This window comes from Microtus ochrogaster, chromosome 4, assembly GCF_000317375.1.
Source record: "Microtus ochrogaster isolate Prairie Vole_2 chromosome 4, MicOch1.0, whole genome shotgun sequence".
NCBI classification, from domain to species: domain Eukaryota; kingdom Metazoa; phylum Chordata; class Mammalia; order Rodentia; family Cricetidae; genus Microtus; species Microtus ochrogaster.
This window is the reverse complement of record NC_022011.1, coordinates 49875122-49890917: the sequence shown is the minus strand read 5'-3', so window position 1 is coordinate 49890917 and position 15796 is coordinate 49875122. Positions and strand designations below refer to the sequence as shown.

The 15796-nt window shown below is 52.3% G+C and overlaps 1 protein-coding gene across 6 annotated transcripts in view; it reads right to left on the bottom strand.

Moving 5' to 3' along the window:
* The window catches only part of Vav2 (vav guanine nucleotide exchange factor 2), a 174953-nt gene that overhangs the window by 59448 nt on the left and 99709 nt on the right, over window positions 1-15796 (bottom strand). For all 6 annotated transcript variants that reach the window (XM_013346056.2, XM_026778744.1, XM_026778742.1 and 3 more), the window contains exon 4: window positions 1184-1252. In XM_013346056.2, coding sequence (XP_013201510.1) covers window positions 1184-1252 — 69 coding nt within the window. The remainder of the gene's footprint in view (window positions 1-1183; window positions 1253-15796) is intronic.

The window sequence follows — 15796 nt, the reverse complement described above, 5'->3', positions numbered from 1 at the left end:
ATCTCTGGAGACTCCACAGATGGGGGGACTTGTGAACATTAACTTTGTAGGTAACAGTGTCCCATCACAATGTTAGACCATCTAATAGAGACCCTGCAAACACACCGTGCTCCATCTCTGGAGACTCCACAGATGGGGGGACTTGTGAACATTAACTTTGTAGGTGACAGTGTCCCATCACAACGTTAGACCATCTAATAGAGACCCTGCAAACACACCGTGTTCCATCTCTGGAGACAGCGCAGATGGGGGCAGGGTGAGTACAGAACGGGGTTGCAAGTGCAGAAAACCCCTTAACGGCAGGTGCTCAGAACACGCAGCCCCGGCACATCTGATTCCTCTCTGAGCTTGCGCACTGAGACAATAGGAGGGAGAGAGATAGCCAGTCTCCAGGGAAGAAACACATTTCTCAGATGTGATAAAATTGGGAACAGAAGTTTACCAGGAGGCCCAAGGGAACCTCAAGCTTGGGAGAAAAGTAGACACACAGGCCAGAGGCTGCCAATAACAAACCAGGTCCTGAGCAGAACCAGCCCCTCCCAGCCTCTATCACAGGCTCAGGGTGAGCTATTTCCCTTCCTTGACAGAGAGCTGGGTAATCCCACACTGGCCACATGATCCCATTCATATGACCACAGAAGGCTGTAGAGCTAGGCCAAAGGCTCCGTCATCCCTGTGGGGAAATGACCCAACTCGGCCTGCATGTAGTAGAGGGGGGAAAATCCTCGGAGGAATTAAGAAGCAGGGGGTCACTAAGAGATGGGGAACCAGCTCTCCCCTGCAAGCCACACCCTAATCAGGGGGCTATAAGGCGATCTGAGTCACAAGCCCCACTGTTTGGAGCCACCCAGTGCGGAGCCCAAAGGCCAGGAAAGAGGAGCACATGGACACCTCACCTGCCCCACGCCACTCCCAGCAACTCCACAGAAGGAAACGTTCCAGGAGAAAGGCCACCAACCACGACCAACAGACACCAAGACAGTTACGGGGCAGCCGGGCAGCCTTCTAGAAGGCAGAGGGCGCACAGCAAGCATTGTAACTCAGCCATGCAGAAACCCCAGCTTCTGGCAGGGACACCAGAGAGAGGACAGCCAAGGCTGCCTCTGCCTTGAGAGCAGCTTCTTCAGCTGCTGAGCCTGGGCTCCTTCCTCGTGTCCTCCCCCATCGGCCTTCCTCCACTTACTCGGCCAGCTCTTCCAGGCTTCGGTAGACATCGTCATCGTTCTCAGCTGTCTCCTCGGAGGGAAAAGGCCTGTGGAGAGAAGACAAGAGTGAGGACAGCGGATCTCTACATCCCTGCCACAGTGCGGGCCAGTCCGCAGGCCACCCTAGGCCCCACCTCACAGCGAAGCAGCCCGGCTTGTCAGTGCCTTCCACCATCCTGCATTACAGACCCGCCCTCTAGGTTGGTGGGCTCAGGGGAGCAGTTCCTGGGCCATGGGTGAGTCAGCCCTCAGCTGGTCCCCAAGCCTCCATACCCCATACTGAGGATATGAAAGCATATGAAGGATCTGATTCGAGGGCTTTTGTCCTCTGTCACCACACTGCCATTATGGACACAGCAGCCATACTCTGGAGGGCTATAGGAAAAGTGGGGGGGCCTCCCAGGATACCTTGAGCTACAACACAGGGTAGGCAAGTGGCCCGTCCCAATCCCCCCAGGAGGGAAGCCTAGAAGGCTGCCTGGTTACCTCCTGTTCTTCAGAGCCTGCAAGGACAGCAGTGAAGATAGGAAAGGCCCTAATGAGCTCCAACCCATCATGACTACCCATCCACAAGGGCGTACTGTCCTGTGTCCTCCTATGACAGAACCGTGGGAGCAGGAGCTGTGTAGAGATATGGCCCTGAAGGGCACCACTGGACAGCTGTGATCCCCAAGGCACGTGCCATCACCACAATCTTTAGTCACCACATCACAACTCCGTTAGCAGCAGCCTCCCTAACGACAGTCCCCTAAGTTGACCTGTACCTTGTCAGTGTAAGACTCTAGCCCCTTCTGGGGGAGGGGACATTCATCTTACAGCCATTCCCATGATACCATCTCCTCTTTGGGATCCCCCACCAAGAAAAACTCCACTCAGGGAGAGTGACAACGAACTCCGTGCAGTCAGATCCCAGGGATGCTTCCAGCCACTGCCACCTCCTCCTCCTTCTCCCAGGTAACCACGGCTTTATAACTCACTGTCATCAAACTGGTTGCCCTCATGTCTCCTTGATGGCCTCTTGCTTCAGCAGCCCCCACAGTTTATACCCCAATAAGCAATTAGAGCTTGCGGTCAAGACACAGGCTGACCTCATCTCTTCCGGGCTTTGGCATCCAGTGGCTCCCACCTCCCAGAGACAGAACCTATCCCAACCGAGGCACCATTTTACCAGCCAACACCTGCTCTTCCAAACCAGGACATGCTCAACTGGTGGAGAGCCTCAGAGGGAGGCCCAACCTGGAACATGCCTAACACCAACGTCCCTATCACCCTCTTCTTGGCACCCTACCTCAGTTCTCCACCTGAGGCAGACCATGTCTGCTTGCTTCTGGGTCGGCAGCCCCTGCAGCTTCAAGCAACAGAAAAGGAGGAGTCATCACTCACCCTGACCCTCTCCCCATGACCCTGGAACACAGTGGCAACTGCTGGGGACAGAGCATTGGGGAAAGAATATTGGCAGATCAAAGCTAGGGAGCAGGGTGAAGCTCAGAGTGTGGGGTATGGGATTGGAGCAAGGGGAGTCATCCTGTGTCACACCCCCATTTCCTGCAGCGAGGTCTGGGAAAACTTTCCACAGCCTAGGAGACTGCTGGCTGGGAGTCCTTTACCTATCTCAACTTGGGATGTTTCATTACATTTTTTTCCATGAAAATCTTACTAGGCTGTGGTTGGGCATCTCTGCTAACTCTATGTCCTCAAGACCCATCTCAGAGGGCAAAAGAGTGGGCTGAGCCTCTAGGGAGTGTCTCTATTGACAGGGAAGGCTGAGGAGGCATGGGTACGTGGAGAATGCCCACGAAGTTTCAGAGACTTCGAGCCATACAAGTGCCCACTGCAGGGCCTGTGGCCCAGGAGTGTGTAGCTGAAACACACATGCTAAGCAGAGATGGCCTCCAGGGGTGAAGATTCCCAGACTGTATGCATTTAGGGATTTGGAGAGGACACAGAGGAGTTTAGAACATGCCATGCCAAAACATGCCTCTTTTGACATATTGGTTACTTTAAGCTAAAAGAAATAGAACTAGCCAAGGCAGGAAAATGCTCTTGACCTCCTCCAACTGGGTGAGATAAGAGACTATGTGCATCTATTTCTTCTGAATGGAAACGGTCCTTCCTAGAGAGGAAGTGGGCTCCCAAGACTAAGGAAAAGGAAAGACGCAAGGCCCAGGAAGTGAACAGAGCAGAACAAAAGTCACTGGCAGGAAGTTTCTGAAAAGTAAAAGCTTTACAAGGCTCCTCCCCAATGTTGTATAAGTAGTGACAGGATACAGAGATGGCTCAGCAGGTAAAGGCATTTGCCACCAAGCCTGACGACCTTAATTCAATCCCAGGGGACCAAATGGAGAAAAGAGAACCAATTCCTGCAAGCTGTCCACTGTATAATAATAACAATAATATAATAATAATAATAACAACAACAACAACAATAACTAATAATTCTAAGGATAAGTAGTAACAGTTGCGGGGGAGAGACCACACTCAGACCAGCCGAGCTGATGGCAAATTGGACAAGTCCCTCTCCAGGACACAGCTTTTGTGAGTGAGCTGTCACCCATGCTGGGTGGACTTCTCAATAGTACAACTGTCCTTGGATCACCGACTCCTGGGGGTGACTGCAGTCATCTCATCTGTCACTGGCACCCACCTGGGGTGAGCAGGTGTCTGTCCACATTTCCCCAGGAAAGCTACATGATGAGAAAAAAGCCTTCATTTTACAAAAGAACTCACATTTGGAAAGAGAGTGTGGATGGAGAAGGAGGCGGGTTCGAGGAGAGGGCCACTCTGAGGCAACTCTCGCCACGCAAGGGTGGCTTTCTTCTCCAGACACTCCTCTGGCCCTTTCCCAGACCCACCCACTCACGCCATTTACTTAAAGCTAGGGATGACTATGCAAGCTTTGACTACAGACCCTTTATCTAATCTCACACTGTTGTGTGATATCTGCACAGGTGTTCCAAACTAAAATTGTTTTGCTTGAAGGGGTAAAAAAAAAAAAAAAGGATAACCCTGTTTCTCCCATTAATCCACTTTGCACCAATTTAACACTAGGCCAGCCCAAGAACCTAGAAGGAGCGGAAACAGCGATCCCACTCTCCACCTGCTGCCTGGTCCTGGGAGGAGGAGGAGGAGAGCCCACACTGCTCTGCGGGAGTGAAGCACAGGCCACACCCCTGGAGCATCCTAAAGGCCATAGGGGAAGCAGATCAAAGGCAAGAGAAGGCAGCCAGTACCTTCAAAAGCCACAGGCCAAATCTACTCATCTCCAAGAGACAAAGGTGCCCCTTTAATTAAGTCAGGCAGCCCCTCCAGGCCCCAGGTGCACGGTCAGGCAGGAATTAGCTACAAATGGGAGGCCCAGCTGGGGACTGGCCTTGGCTATCCACACTGCCTGGGATCCCCTCCTTGCCTGGGGGACAGCTGATATTTTCAGTGTATGATGATTCAGCAGTGATGGGCCCAGCTCAAAACCTCACCTCCCCATCCTTATAGAGCCACCTCCACTCAGAGCAACTGCCACGCCAGCCAGCGTGCTCTTTCTGCAGGTTTAACTTTTTATTTTTAAATACTTACATTGGGGGCAGGGGGCTCATAGAGATCTGCTTGCCTCTGCCTCCCAAGTGCTGGGATTAAATGTGTGCACTGGTAAAATATTTATTTTTAACTGATAAGAGCGCACGCTTGTGGAACAGCATACAGCATGTCGGGATGCTTTTTCAAAAAAGGATAAAGTTACTTCTATAACGCGAAAGGAAATATCATCGTGGTTAATCCTGAGTGTTAGCTTGACCAGATCGATGACGGAATCATCTAGAAAAAAAGGGAAGCAGACGCTGGGGTGTCTCTGAATGTGGGTGGTGCTGTCCCACAATCTGGAGGGCTGGATGGAGTAATAGTGGGAGAAAGGGGAGCAAGCCTGCAGCACAGGCATATTCTCTGTGTGCATATGTGTCTCTGTCTCTCTGTGTACATCTTCTCGGTGTCTCGGTCTAGGTCTCGGTCTCTCTCTCTCTCTCTCTCTCTCTCTCTCTCTCTCTCTCTCTCTCCTCTGCTCCACCATGCCCTCTCTACCACAATGGGCTAAAACTTGCAAAACCATGAGCCAAAACCCACTCGCTCCACGGTTGTTCCTTTCAGATACTCGGTCACAGTAACCAAAGTCAGACAAGCACCATAAACGCTTATTTATGAGAAAATAAAGCTTCCCTCATACATAATATAAATGAAAAATTTTAAAGTCCCATTAAATCCTACAAAAGTGTGATATGTATAAAATGACACGGTGGGAAAGGGCTGGGGTGCAACTTTTAATGCTGAATGCAGGTCGACACAGCCCCGTGCAAACTCTTAACACAGGGTGTATATGGGTAAAGGTTTGCGCTAGCCCTGGGGATCCAGGGATCCAGAAAAACCACTCCTGTCCTTGGAGTCTACACTGCCAGTGTGGCAGAGAAATAACGGGCTCTCCATCTGTGTATGTATTTCACGTGTGTACATGTGTGTTCAGGGTGGTGGTACACACCTATAATAGAAGTTCACAGTCCAGCTAGCCTGGTGTATGCAGTGATGAACAAGAGACCCTGCCTCAAACACAGGGAGAGGCCAGGAGCAGCCCCCAACACTGTCCTCTAGGAGGAGATGCAGGAGTGCCAGAGCAGGAGGCACCGAGTTGGTGCTAGGCATCAAAGTCTTGTTTCAACCTCTGAGTTCTTTAACAATCTTGTACATGTGGCTGCCCTAAATGTCTCCTTTCCGCATTTTTTAAGAGTCGCTCTCAGTGTTGGTTCCACCCCCTCTTGTCATTTCCTCCACCTGCACTATGCAGTGGACCTGAAACAGGCCTGTTAAAGGTGTGAGAATCACACCGCTGCCCGTAAACCTTTACTACTTACTTTTATTGGAGCATCACTAGCTGGGGCCACAAAGCCCTAGAGAACGGAGCTACAAATCCAATTAATTTCTGCCACAGCCAAACAAAGACAGACGACTCGCCTGGGTGGGACAAGCAGGCCAGGCAGCCAACCCGGGATACACAATGTTTCGAATTCAGCCTGCGTGGGAGCCTGTGCCAGCACCCCCTTTTCTAGCTCTCTCTCCAGCAGCCCCCACACTGGCTCTACTTTGCACAGTTCTACCCTCTGTCTGAAGTCTACCCACCCCCCACACACCTAAGTCACAGTTTACCTCGACTCAATGCAAACCCTACCTTGTGCATGAAGACTTGACCACTCCTCTACCCAGGTCCAAATCGGAGAGCACAGTAGCTAGCGCCACAATGGCACAGATGTGTGGGCGGAGGATGGGTGGACAGGCGAGTGAACAGATGGGTGGGTTATACGGATGACTGAACGGAGCAGAGCAGAACATCTGGGTGGGCAGGAGGTGACTAGACTCAGAGGCGGCTAGCCATGTGGGAGAACGAACGTGCGGACAGGTGGGCGCACAATTATCAGAGGTCCTCACACTGTTCTTTCTCTCTGAAACCACGGCAAGCAGCAACCTCGAGCTAGAATGGGGGGGGGGGAGCACTTTCAAAGAGTACTTGAGAAGCAGTAAGAATTTGAGGCTGCTCTTGAGAACAAATGTGCCAGCCTGATTGAGCCCCGGGGAGTCCCATTTGTACAGAGAGTTGAGAGGAAGGAGCGAGTGTTTCCCAATCCACACTCCAGATGCAACTGCCAGCATAGTTAAGCTGGAAGCAGAACCTGGCTGAGATCCCTTTGCACCCCATCCTCTGTCTTCAGGCGCCCACCTCCATCCAGACCCAATGTTTCCCAGCCCTGGCTTCCCAAAGTACCTGGGCCAGTGGCGTTGATTTGTTCCTGTTTGTTAAAAGAGGGGGAAGAGGCCAGTGTGATGGCTCAGCAGACAAGTTTACTTGCCTCCGAGCTTGGAGACCTAAGTTTGATCTCCAGTACACACATAAGGTAGCAGGAGAGAATTGACTCCTGCAAACTGTCAACTGTCCTCTGACTTCTGCATGTTCTCTCTCCTCTCTCTCTCTCTCTCTCTCTCTCTCTCTCTCTCTCTCTCTCTCTCTCTCTCTCTCTCATTTAAAAAGGAATAAGAAGCCAAAGAGGCCACTCTTCAGTCTACACAGAACACATGCTGACCTGGACAGGCAGAAAGCGCAAGCCAGCTCTCCCAGCATGGGTGAGGCCCTCTCTCCATATCAGAACATTCCCGAACACTCACTTCCTCATGCCCACTTCTGGGAAGCCAAGTTTCCCCTGAACCGGCAAGGGGATTCAGCGGATACCCCTACAGGAAGAAAACCACAGCAGGCAAGAAATCCCCAGCAGCCCAACCTCCAGCCCAGCGTTCCTCAGCACCCGCCCCCACCAGCCCACACCACACACCCCCCACCTTGCCTGCCTCCTGGAGCTGCCCTTGTATCCAAGGATCCAGCCACTGTACCCCAGGGCTCACATCTGACACCACAAAGGTGTCCCTGACCAGAGGAAAGAGACTCAAGAAAAGAGACAGTTAAACGAGCACCCAAGCCCAAACTCAAAATGATGCTCACGTTCAATCCCTGGTTTCTATAAGTCCATCCTCCCCTCCTTCCTCTTCTGGCCCCTCTGCTTCCAAGGTATACACAGGGCACTTGTTGAAGCTGGCCCCTGGCCACTTGTCACAGTCCCAGGAGTAGCCGGGGCTTAGCGGTTTCTGTCCCAGGATTTCTGAGCCCATTTCTGAACAGTGACCTCCTCCATATTCAGCCTGTATCTGCATCTGCAGTTGGTTGTTAGTAGCCAGAGTCAGGACCCCAGAGGCAGCGGAACTTGGGATGGGCCTTCTGTGAACAATTCAGCCAGGGCGCTGAGCTAGGACATTGCAGACCCAGGAGGAGACCCAAAGCTGCTCCTGTGGCCGGAGCTTCCTTCCCGGCTGCTCCTTTTCCCGTACTCAGAACCAGCCAGGGAATACAACTGTATGGCTGATTCCACTTGGTATGGAATCACTTCCCTACCCAAGGATTCCTCCACCCCAGATTAGGGCAACCTCTCTCCCACCTCTGTAAGCTAGGCAAGTGAACAGCTTCCCAAACTGGCCTCTGCAAACACCCTAGGCCCAGAGCCAAGCCGCTGCCCTTGACTCCACCCCATACAAGTGAGCAGAAGGGAGAGGCCACAGCCCACTGTCTCTACCTGCTTCGCTCCAGGGGTGGGGGGTCTGGAGGCAGAAGCCAAGAGCTAGGCCCCTGTGAGTAAGATCTGAATTTTCTGGTTCTGCCCATCTGAGCCACAACTGTTTACTCTAAGATAAGTCAGGAAAAGCTCTGAGTAACACCCCTTTTGAGCATCCTTTACGTGGTGGTGTAGGTCCTGCCCCCACTTTTGACCAGCTCACCCTACAAACCCAGGCTGCCGAGTCTCAACCCTCAGGCCTTGCAGCCCCTGGAGCTCCTGTGTGCACCAGCTACAGTTACTAGGAACCTTCTCCTGAAGCAGCCAGTAGGACCACCCAGGTCCCCTCACAAGTACACAGAGGCCTTTGACCTCCAGGTGCTCCTGTGCTCTGTCGCTTTTTCCCACAATGTCATTGAAGCAAAAAGGAGCCTTGAAATGAATGTGGCCCCAGGAGGCTCTAGAGCCTCAGATCAGCACCCAGGCTTTGGTGAACCTTGGTTAGTCAGTCCAGCTCACAAATGTGGGACCCAGAATTTGTTCTCCAGGCTCTGCAGACATTTCAGGGACAGGTGACCTGGCTTGAGACAGCAGCCCTCCTCTAGAACACTCAGTGAGAGCGTGTGCAGTGGCTTCAAGGCTGCATGCACCTCAGTAAGTCACTGTGTAGCCACCTCCACCGTGGGTGGCCTGGCTGTGCACTAAGTGAGAAAATGTAAGGCTGGGCCTTGCGTCTATCCTGCGAGTGACCCCGCCAGAGAGCACTGCTGCCTTTGGCCTCAAAAGCTCGGGTGTGCCCAGAGTCCAGCATCTATCTTCCCCTCAAGGAGAGGCAACAATCCCCACATGAAGAGTCCTGCAAGGTGACACTTTCAGTGTTGGAATGGGTACAGACTGGTCACCTAGTCCCACGGGTTGTAGACAACATTACTTGTGAGCCTTGGCCAGGCCTCCACACTGGACCCTGAAACTCCCTCAGACCACAGGAAGAAGGAACTGCCACTAACCACAGACAGGGTCAGCTCTGCCTTCCCTAGAGAGGAGGGCTGGAAGGAAGCCTGAGCGGGATGAAAACAGAGGTCAGTACCGATGTCAAAAACTGGGAAACATGACTGAGCCGCAGGCCCCTCTGGCACCGTTTGCCAGGGAAAAGGCAGCCAATCCGACTTGAAAGGCACACCAAAAGCCTGGGGGATGACAACTGCTTAATTATTCAAACAGGCACCTGGGTAGTCGCATCCTAATTGGCAGGAAGGCCTGGAAACCCTGGGGTCTTACTTATTAAAACAGCGCTCCTACTAAACAGCCCCAACTGTCAAAACAAGCCCACAGACGGGTCATGGACGGGTCTCCTCAGTCGACACCTCACCCAGTCCAGACAGTGGGATGAGTAGTGTGTCTTGCCCCACAGCCACACCTCCAGCTAGTTCTCTGTGTCAGAGGCGGAGGCCAGCACCACACCATGAAGGCAACAGACAGCAGGGCGGATAGCGGCCTTGGCGGCTGCAGCAAAAAGTAGCAGGAGGTTAGCCTGAAGTATATTCTCATTTTGAGCTCAGAGGTCCGGGTTGGAATCAGACTTCTGGAAGCTGGGGATCCAAGCTCCTAGCCTCAGTGACCTATTCTGGTAAATGGGGCAAACCATGCACTTCTGGTGAGCGATGGCACCGCCGTCCTGCTTTAAGTAGAATAGCCCCAGTGGCAGCCTAGGCAGAGGAACGGGAGGGCTGTGCTAAGGTGAAGGTAAGCCAGGCGGAGGCGGAGTCTAGTGATGAAGGCATTCGGTAACCACAGGGCTGGGCTAGGACCAACCACCAGGATCTTTAATGAAAGTAAGGCTGGAAACATGAGAGGATCTCTGCCACCTTTAATGGGACTTAGAAGATGGGGACAGTAAGGCAAGGCTACTGTCATAGCCCTGACAGTAATCTCTGACCTCTGCCAAGGCCCAGCAGGGGCAGCGATAAGGGAAGTGGGGTGCAGCTGACTCAGAGCCTCCTGGGGCCAGGGCTAACAGAGCAAGACTCCAACTGACCCCCCCAAGTCCCACCGGGGCCCTCGTGGCCTGTGTCTAGAACCCCACAGGTAGAGGAAGACGTGCTGACATCAGGGGCCAGTCCAGAAACATGGCTCTGCTCTGCCCTGCCCAGTCTGGGGAAGCCTGGGGCGGAGCTTCAACTGATAACCGAGGAATTGAGCCTCCAGTTTTCTGACTCTCCTGGTGAGGAAGCCTCCAGCAGGCAGAGGTTTGGTCGGGAAAGGAAAAAATACATCCAGGGCACCTAACCCCTCAGGTAGGCCCAGCCCTGCAGCCTCTCTGGTTTTACAAATGTTCTAGTTTTATTTCTGTTTCTGGGATTTAAACAAACAAACAAACAAATAAATAAATAAAAATAAAACACTGATTGAAGCAACTTAGAGGAGGAAAGGGCTGATCGGGTTTACAGTGCCATAGGATTCCAGGTCACAGTCCGTGACTGAGGGGAAGTCACAATGGGGACTCCGGCAACCAGTATGTCACATCGCGTTCACAATCAAGAGAAGAGAAAACGCACGCGACAGCGCTGCACACTCGCTGCTTACGCTCAGCTAGCTTCCTCACTCTTACACAGTTTAAGGACCAGGGAAAGGTGCCACAAACAGTGGGCTGGGACTTCCCACGTGAATTAGCAATCAAGACAATCCCAGCAGACATTCTGATGATCTGGTCTTGATGACGCCTCGATAGAGGCTTTCCTCCTAGGTAATTCTAGGCTGTACCAAGTTCACAGCTAAAAACAACCAGCACAGAACCCCCTGCTCCATACATGGTCTCTTTTAGGGGCCATCTGCCCAGCTGTCCTGGATGAACACTTAGGTGACTCCTGGGAACCCGGTCCTCCTGTGTAGGCCTTAGGGAGATCCCAGAGCTCTGCCAATTGTACTTTTTCAATCTCCAACCTCAGACCCCAGAGGCCAGACAACACTGTGACGTGGTCCCTGCCCAGAACGAAGCTTGAACCATTAATGTTCTATAAGGGCTGAAGAACAGTAGCCTCCCCTCCTCAAGGCCTCCTGCTCCAGGCCTGAGAAGTCTGCTCTGAGTCTGGCAATACTGGGTGCAGAGTGGACAGGAAGATTCTGAAAAGTGACAGTTCTGGGACCAGAGATGCTAGGTCCCACCCACAGGAAGAAACCAAGAATGAGGATTGAGTCTGCCCAAGGTCCTTGACCACAGGGGTCCAGTCTCTTGGCTTCAGCTAGACTCTCCAAGCCCCAGTGGTGCCCCTCACAGCTCCAAACTGCCCCAAGTTTCATGGGAGCCCCAAGAAGCTCATATGAAGCACACAGCAGCTTCTGAAAATGAACGGGTCCTCCCTCAGATGGCCTTTGGCTGTGTGGGGCTTGCTTGCTCCTTCTCTGCGCTCTGGCATCTAGAACAACCCCTTGAATCACATGAGCCAGGACTCAGAGCTGCAGGCACCCCACAGGAGCAGAACAGCTTTGTCTGGTTCGTGTCAGTGCCTGCCACAGGCAGAAGGAACGAGAAGGAATCCATGGGCCTTGAAATTGCCACAGTCCCGAGTGTCCACACAGCTGGCTTCCTTCACAAACCACAGGGAAGCTGACAATATGGACAGGACCCAGTTAGCGAGCTGGGGGTGGGGTACAGCTCGGGGCACTACCAAGTACTACCAAGTCCCCATGTGATCTCAGGCAAGACCCCTCCCCTCTTTGAGCTGCCAAGGGGAATGGAGTGTTCCAGCAGCTGGAGGCTCTCGTCCATCCCCCAACATCCTGCCAACTTGCTGCTGGGAAATGAAGGGTCAGCCCAGTGGCCTTGGCAGGGTGCCTAGGCCAGGGGACCTTTCTCTGATGTGATCAAGATAAACCAAGGCTGCCTCTTAGGACATGGCAGGCATCACTAATCATTCACTGTCCTGCCCCTGGGTTCAGCTGAGATGGTTGGTGACAGTCTAGAAAGCAGACTAAGAAGAAGGGCACAGAACTCCAGGAAAAAGCCAGCTGCCCCAGTCAGCTTCCTGAGGGCAGTTCTGCACAGCCCCCTTCTCTAGTACCATCGGAGGTGGGATGAATACCAGAGGCCTGGGCAGATCAGTCGGGCCTATAAATACTAAGCTTGATCAGCCACCGGGGAGGTGCAGAACAGGGACAAGACACCCTGTTCTGCAAGGAGGCATCAGTGAATTCCACAGCTCCTCTGCCAGTTCCAATAGGGGGACAGGCTATTTCTTATGACATCCAATATGCAGGATGCTGAGGTAACCCAACCCCACCTGAAAAATGGCACCTAGGTCTCTGTTGACAGAGGCAGAACTCCAACCACCAATCACTTGGGTGAGGTTAGGGTACCATAGGTCCTGGATAATAGGAATGGCTCCTTCCATGGGGTTAGATGGGGCTCCACCATATTCTCCAGGGATACAGGCCAAGACTTGAGGGAAGCAGAGGACACTGTCCTGTGGCCCCACAGAAATGGTCCTCCTTCTACCCTAGGACCTTACTCCTTCCTGACTGTGGAGCACTAGGATCCTTGGCCCAGAGCAGACAGATGGATTGGTGCAAAGCTGTCCCCACCCACAGCAGAGAAACTGGATGCATGGCCTAGATGCATAGCCTTGCCTCCTGGCCAGGTGTGACATGCTTTGGTGGATAGGAAGCAATCCCTCAAGACTGAAAGCAGGCCTGTCAGCAACTGATGATACCATCCTAGGTCACCTCTTTGATGTGGGAGGTCCTTCTGTATATGTGTTGCTTTTATTGGCTAATGAATAAAGGAGCCACTTGGGCCTTATTATAGAGCAGACCAGAGCTAGGAAGGAAAACTAAACTGAATGCTAGGAGAAAGAAGGCGGAGTCAGAGAGAAGCCATGGGGCCACTGCAGGACACAGACGCTGGACGCTGAATGGAACTTTACTGGTAGGCCACAGCCATGTGGAGATACACAGATTAATAGGAATGGATTGATTTAAGATATAAGAGCTAACTAGTGATGGCCTAAGTGATGAGCCAAGCAGTGTTTTAATTAATACAGATTTCTGTGTGATTATTTCGGGAGTCTGGGCGGCCAGGGAACGAACAAGCAGCCTCTGACAACCCCTTCTCTTTATTCTGAGTCCTGTGTGCCTGTGACAGCTGCTTAGGTATGGCAGACTTTGTCTGGTGACACCCAAATCAAGAGCAGATCAGGGCAAGGGCCATCATGCTCCCATCACCCTCGCTTGTGATCAAAACATATTCTCTGTGCTCTTCACCTCCCCATAGGAGACAGCTGTCACCAGCCCTGGTTGACACAACCATCCCAGGATCATAAAACCGAAAGAATCCAAAGCACATAGACTTGATGTCCTGGGCTCTTCCTTTCCCTCCTCTCTCTCCTTCCCCAATTCAAGCATTACACAATCAGGAGCCCTAAGCACCCTTCTCCAAATGCAGCTTTTACCACAAGAAACGCTGTCCCCTTTCCCACCAGAGCATTCTAGAAGCTGCTGTCCTTCCTCACAGGCAGATACACTGTCAGAGATTACGGGATGAGTAGATACTGGCCGACCTGAGTGCCCACAGCAGCGAGACACATGTGTATTTGTGCATGTACATATATGTGCTCACTCTCCACCACACCCTAGCCTTACCCCTCTGCTGCCCATACCTTTCTGCATATGACCTTGCAAGGTGCAGGAGAATACAGGAGAGCCCTTGGGAAGAAAAGGAAGCAGGCCAGACAGGCCTGTGACTCACACCCGTTGCTTCCCCCTAAGCTGTTACCCCACTTTACTGCTCAATGACGGAGCAGTAGCTGACTCAATCGGGAGTCCCAGTGAGCTAGGCCCCAAACTAGATACACAGCAATCAAAGATGGCTCTCTGTCTCCCTCTCTGGGGAAGGGGATCAGCACCCTAATTGTGCATGGGCAATCTACCATGCTACTGCCACCAAGGTCCTGCAAAGGAGAGAAAGGCGGCCCTCCTCCAACTAAGCTGGCCACATGATTGGGCGCGACGTGACAGCGGGTTCACCAGGGCCAGGTGGTCAGGATGTTTGATGTCACCAGGTGGGACAATTAAAACCATCTTGCTGGCAAAATGAGCAGCTGAGTGATGAAAATTGCCGCTTCCCATCCGAATCTCCTCTCCCAGACAGTCCAATTACCTGGAATTAGTCAGGCAGCACCAGCTGGGAAATGGGGTGTCACCCACTGGATGGATGCCAACAAGAAAGCTGGGATACTGCAAGGGGTGTGTGTATGCGTGCGTGCGTGCGTTTGCACATGCATGTGTGTATGTGTGTGCGTGTGCGTGCGTGCGTGTGTGTGTGTGTGTGTGTGTGTGTGTGTGCAGGATCCAGGAACTAGATGAGTCAGCTCAGGAGAAAAGGCTGGGTTACAGACTGGGATCACAGAAGCATGGGGACCTGGTGTCGTGCTGACGTTGACGGATGGTCCCTACCCAGCATATAGTGCTCTGGAGGGCACATTCTACAGGGTCCCCAAAGCCCATACATACCCTTTACCTGGGAGGTATCACTCCAGGGACATTAGCATCTTTCAGATTGTGAAAAATAGGCTGCTTGTTTGTCTTTTTAATTCAAAGGCTGTTACTCTGACTTTTAAAAAAAAATAAAATAAGGATTCCTATTTCCTGAACCTTCTCTTCCCGCTCTGCGCTGATCAACCAATCGCATCAGACTGTGAGGTCAAGCACCCTCCAGTGGGTAAGACATAGTCATAAGCTATGTCCGAGATAGAAGAACCGTGTTGCCAGCCCAGTTTGTGTTCTGGCAAACCCCCTTTGAAAAAAGAATCTCCTTGCCAAGACACTTTCCCTCTGTCTGAATGAGATTGTTCATTTTTGTTTCTAACAAGATGGTTTTCCATTGTACCAAAAGGAGGTCAGGCTCCTGCCCTGTCCTCTCACCACCTGAGGATGTACTCCCTCATCCTCCAAGGAGCCAGGGAGGAAGAGGACTCTGATGGGAAGAGGCTGGCTGACATCAATGGGGCCGTCTACCTACGATCTGAGCCTGTTGAGGGTAGTCAGCACCTCCCACTGCACCTCACAAAGAAGAAAGATCAGGTTCCTTAAAGCAGTCCGTGACTCACCAGACATTCGTTTTCATTCCGAATGTTCTGTTGTTCTTAGATTTAGATACGGGTGTGTCTGTCTGATATGCCGAGAATCTGCTTTGTACTGAAGAATGGCTGTTACAGCCCAGAGTACCAGGAACATTCTGTTTCTCCCACCCAAACCACAGCCTGACCCTAGCCATGACTTCTGCCTGGCCTACCCACCAGACAGTGCCAGTGACGTGACGACAGCCCTGTTCTAAGAGCTGGGAAGCAGAAACAGACAAGAAGTCTATCCAATGACAAATGGTTCAGAAGACTACAGTCTGTTTGGGCAGGAGCCTTAAGGAGGAAGATGCAGGAGAGAGAGAGAGAGAGAGAGAGAGAGAGAGAGAGAGAG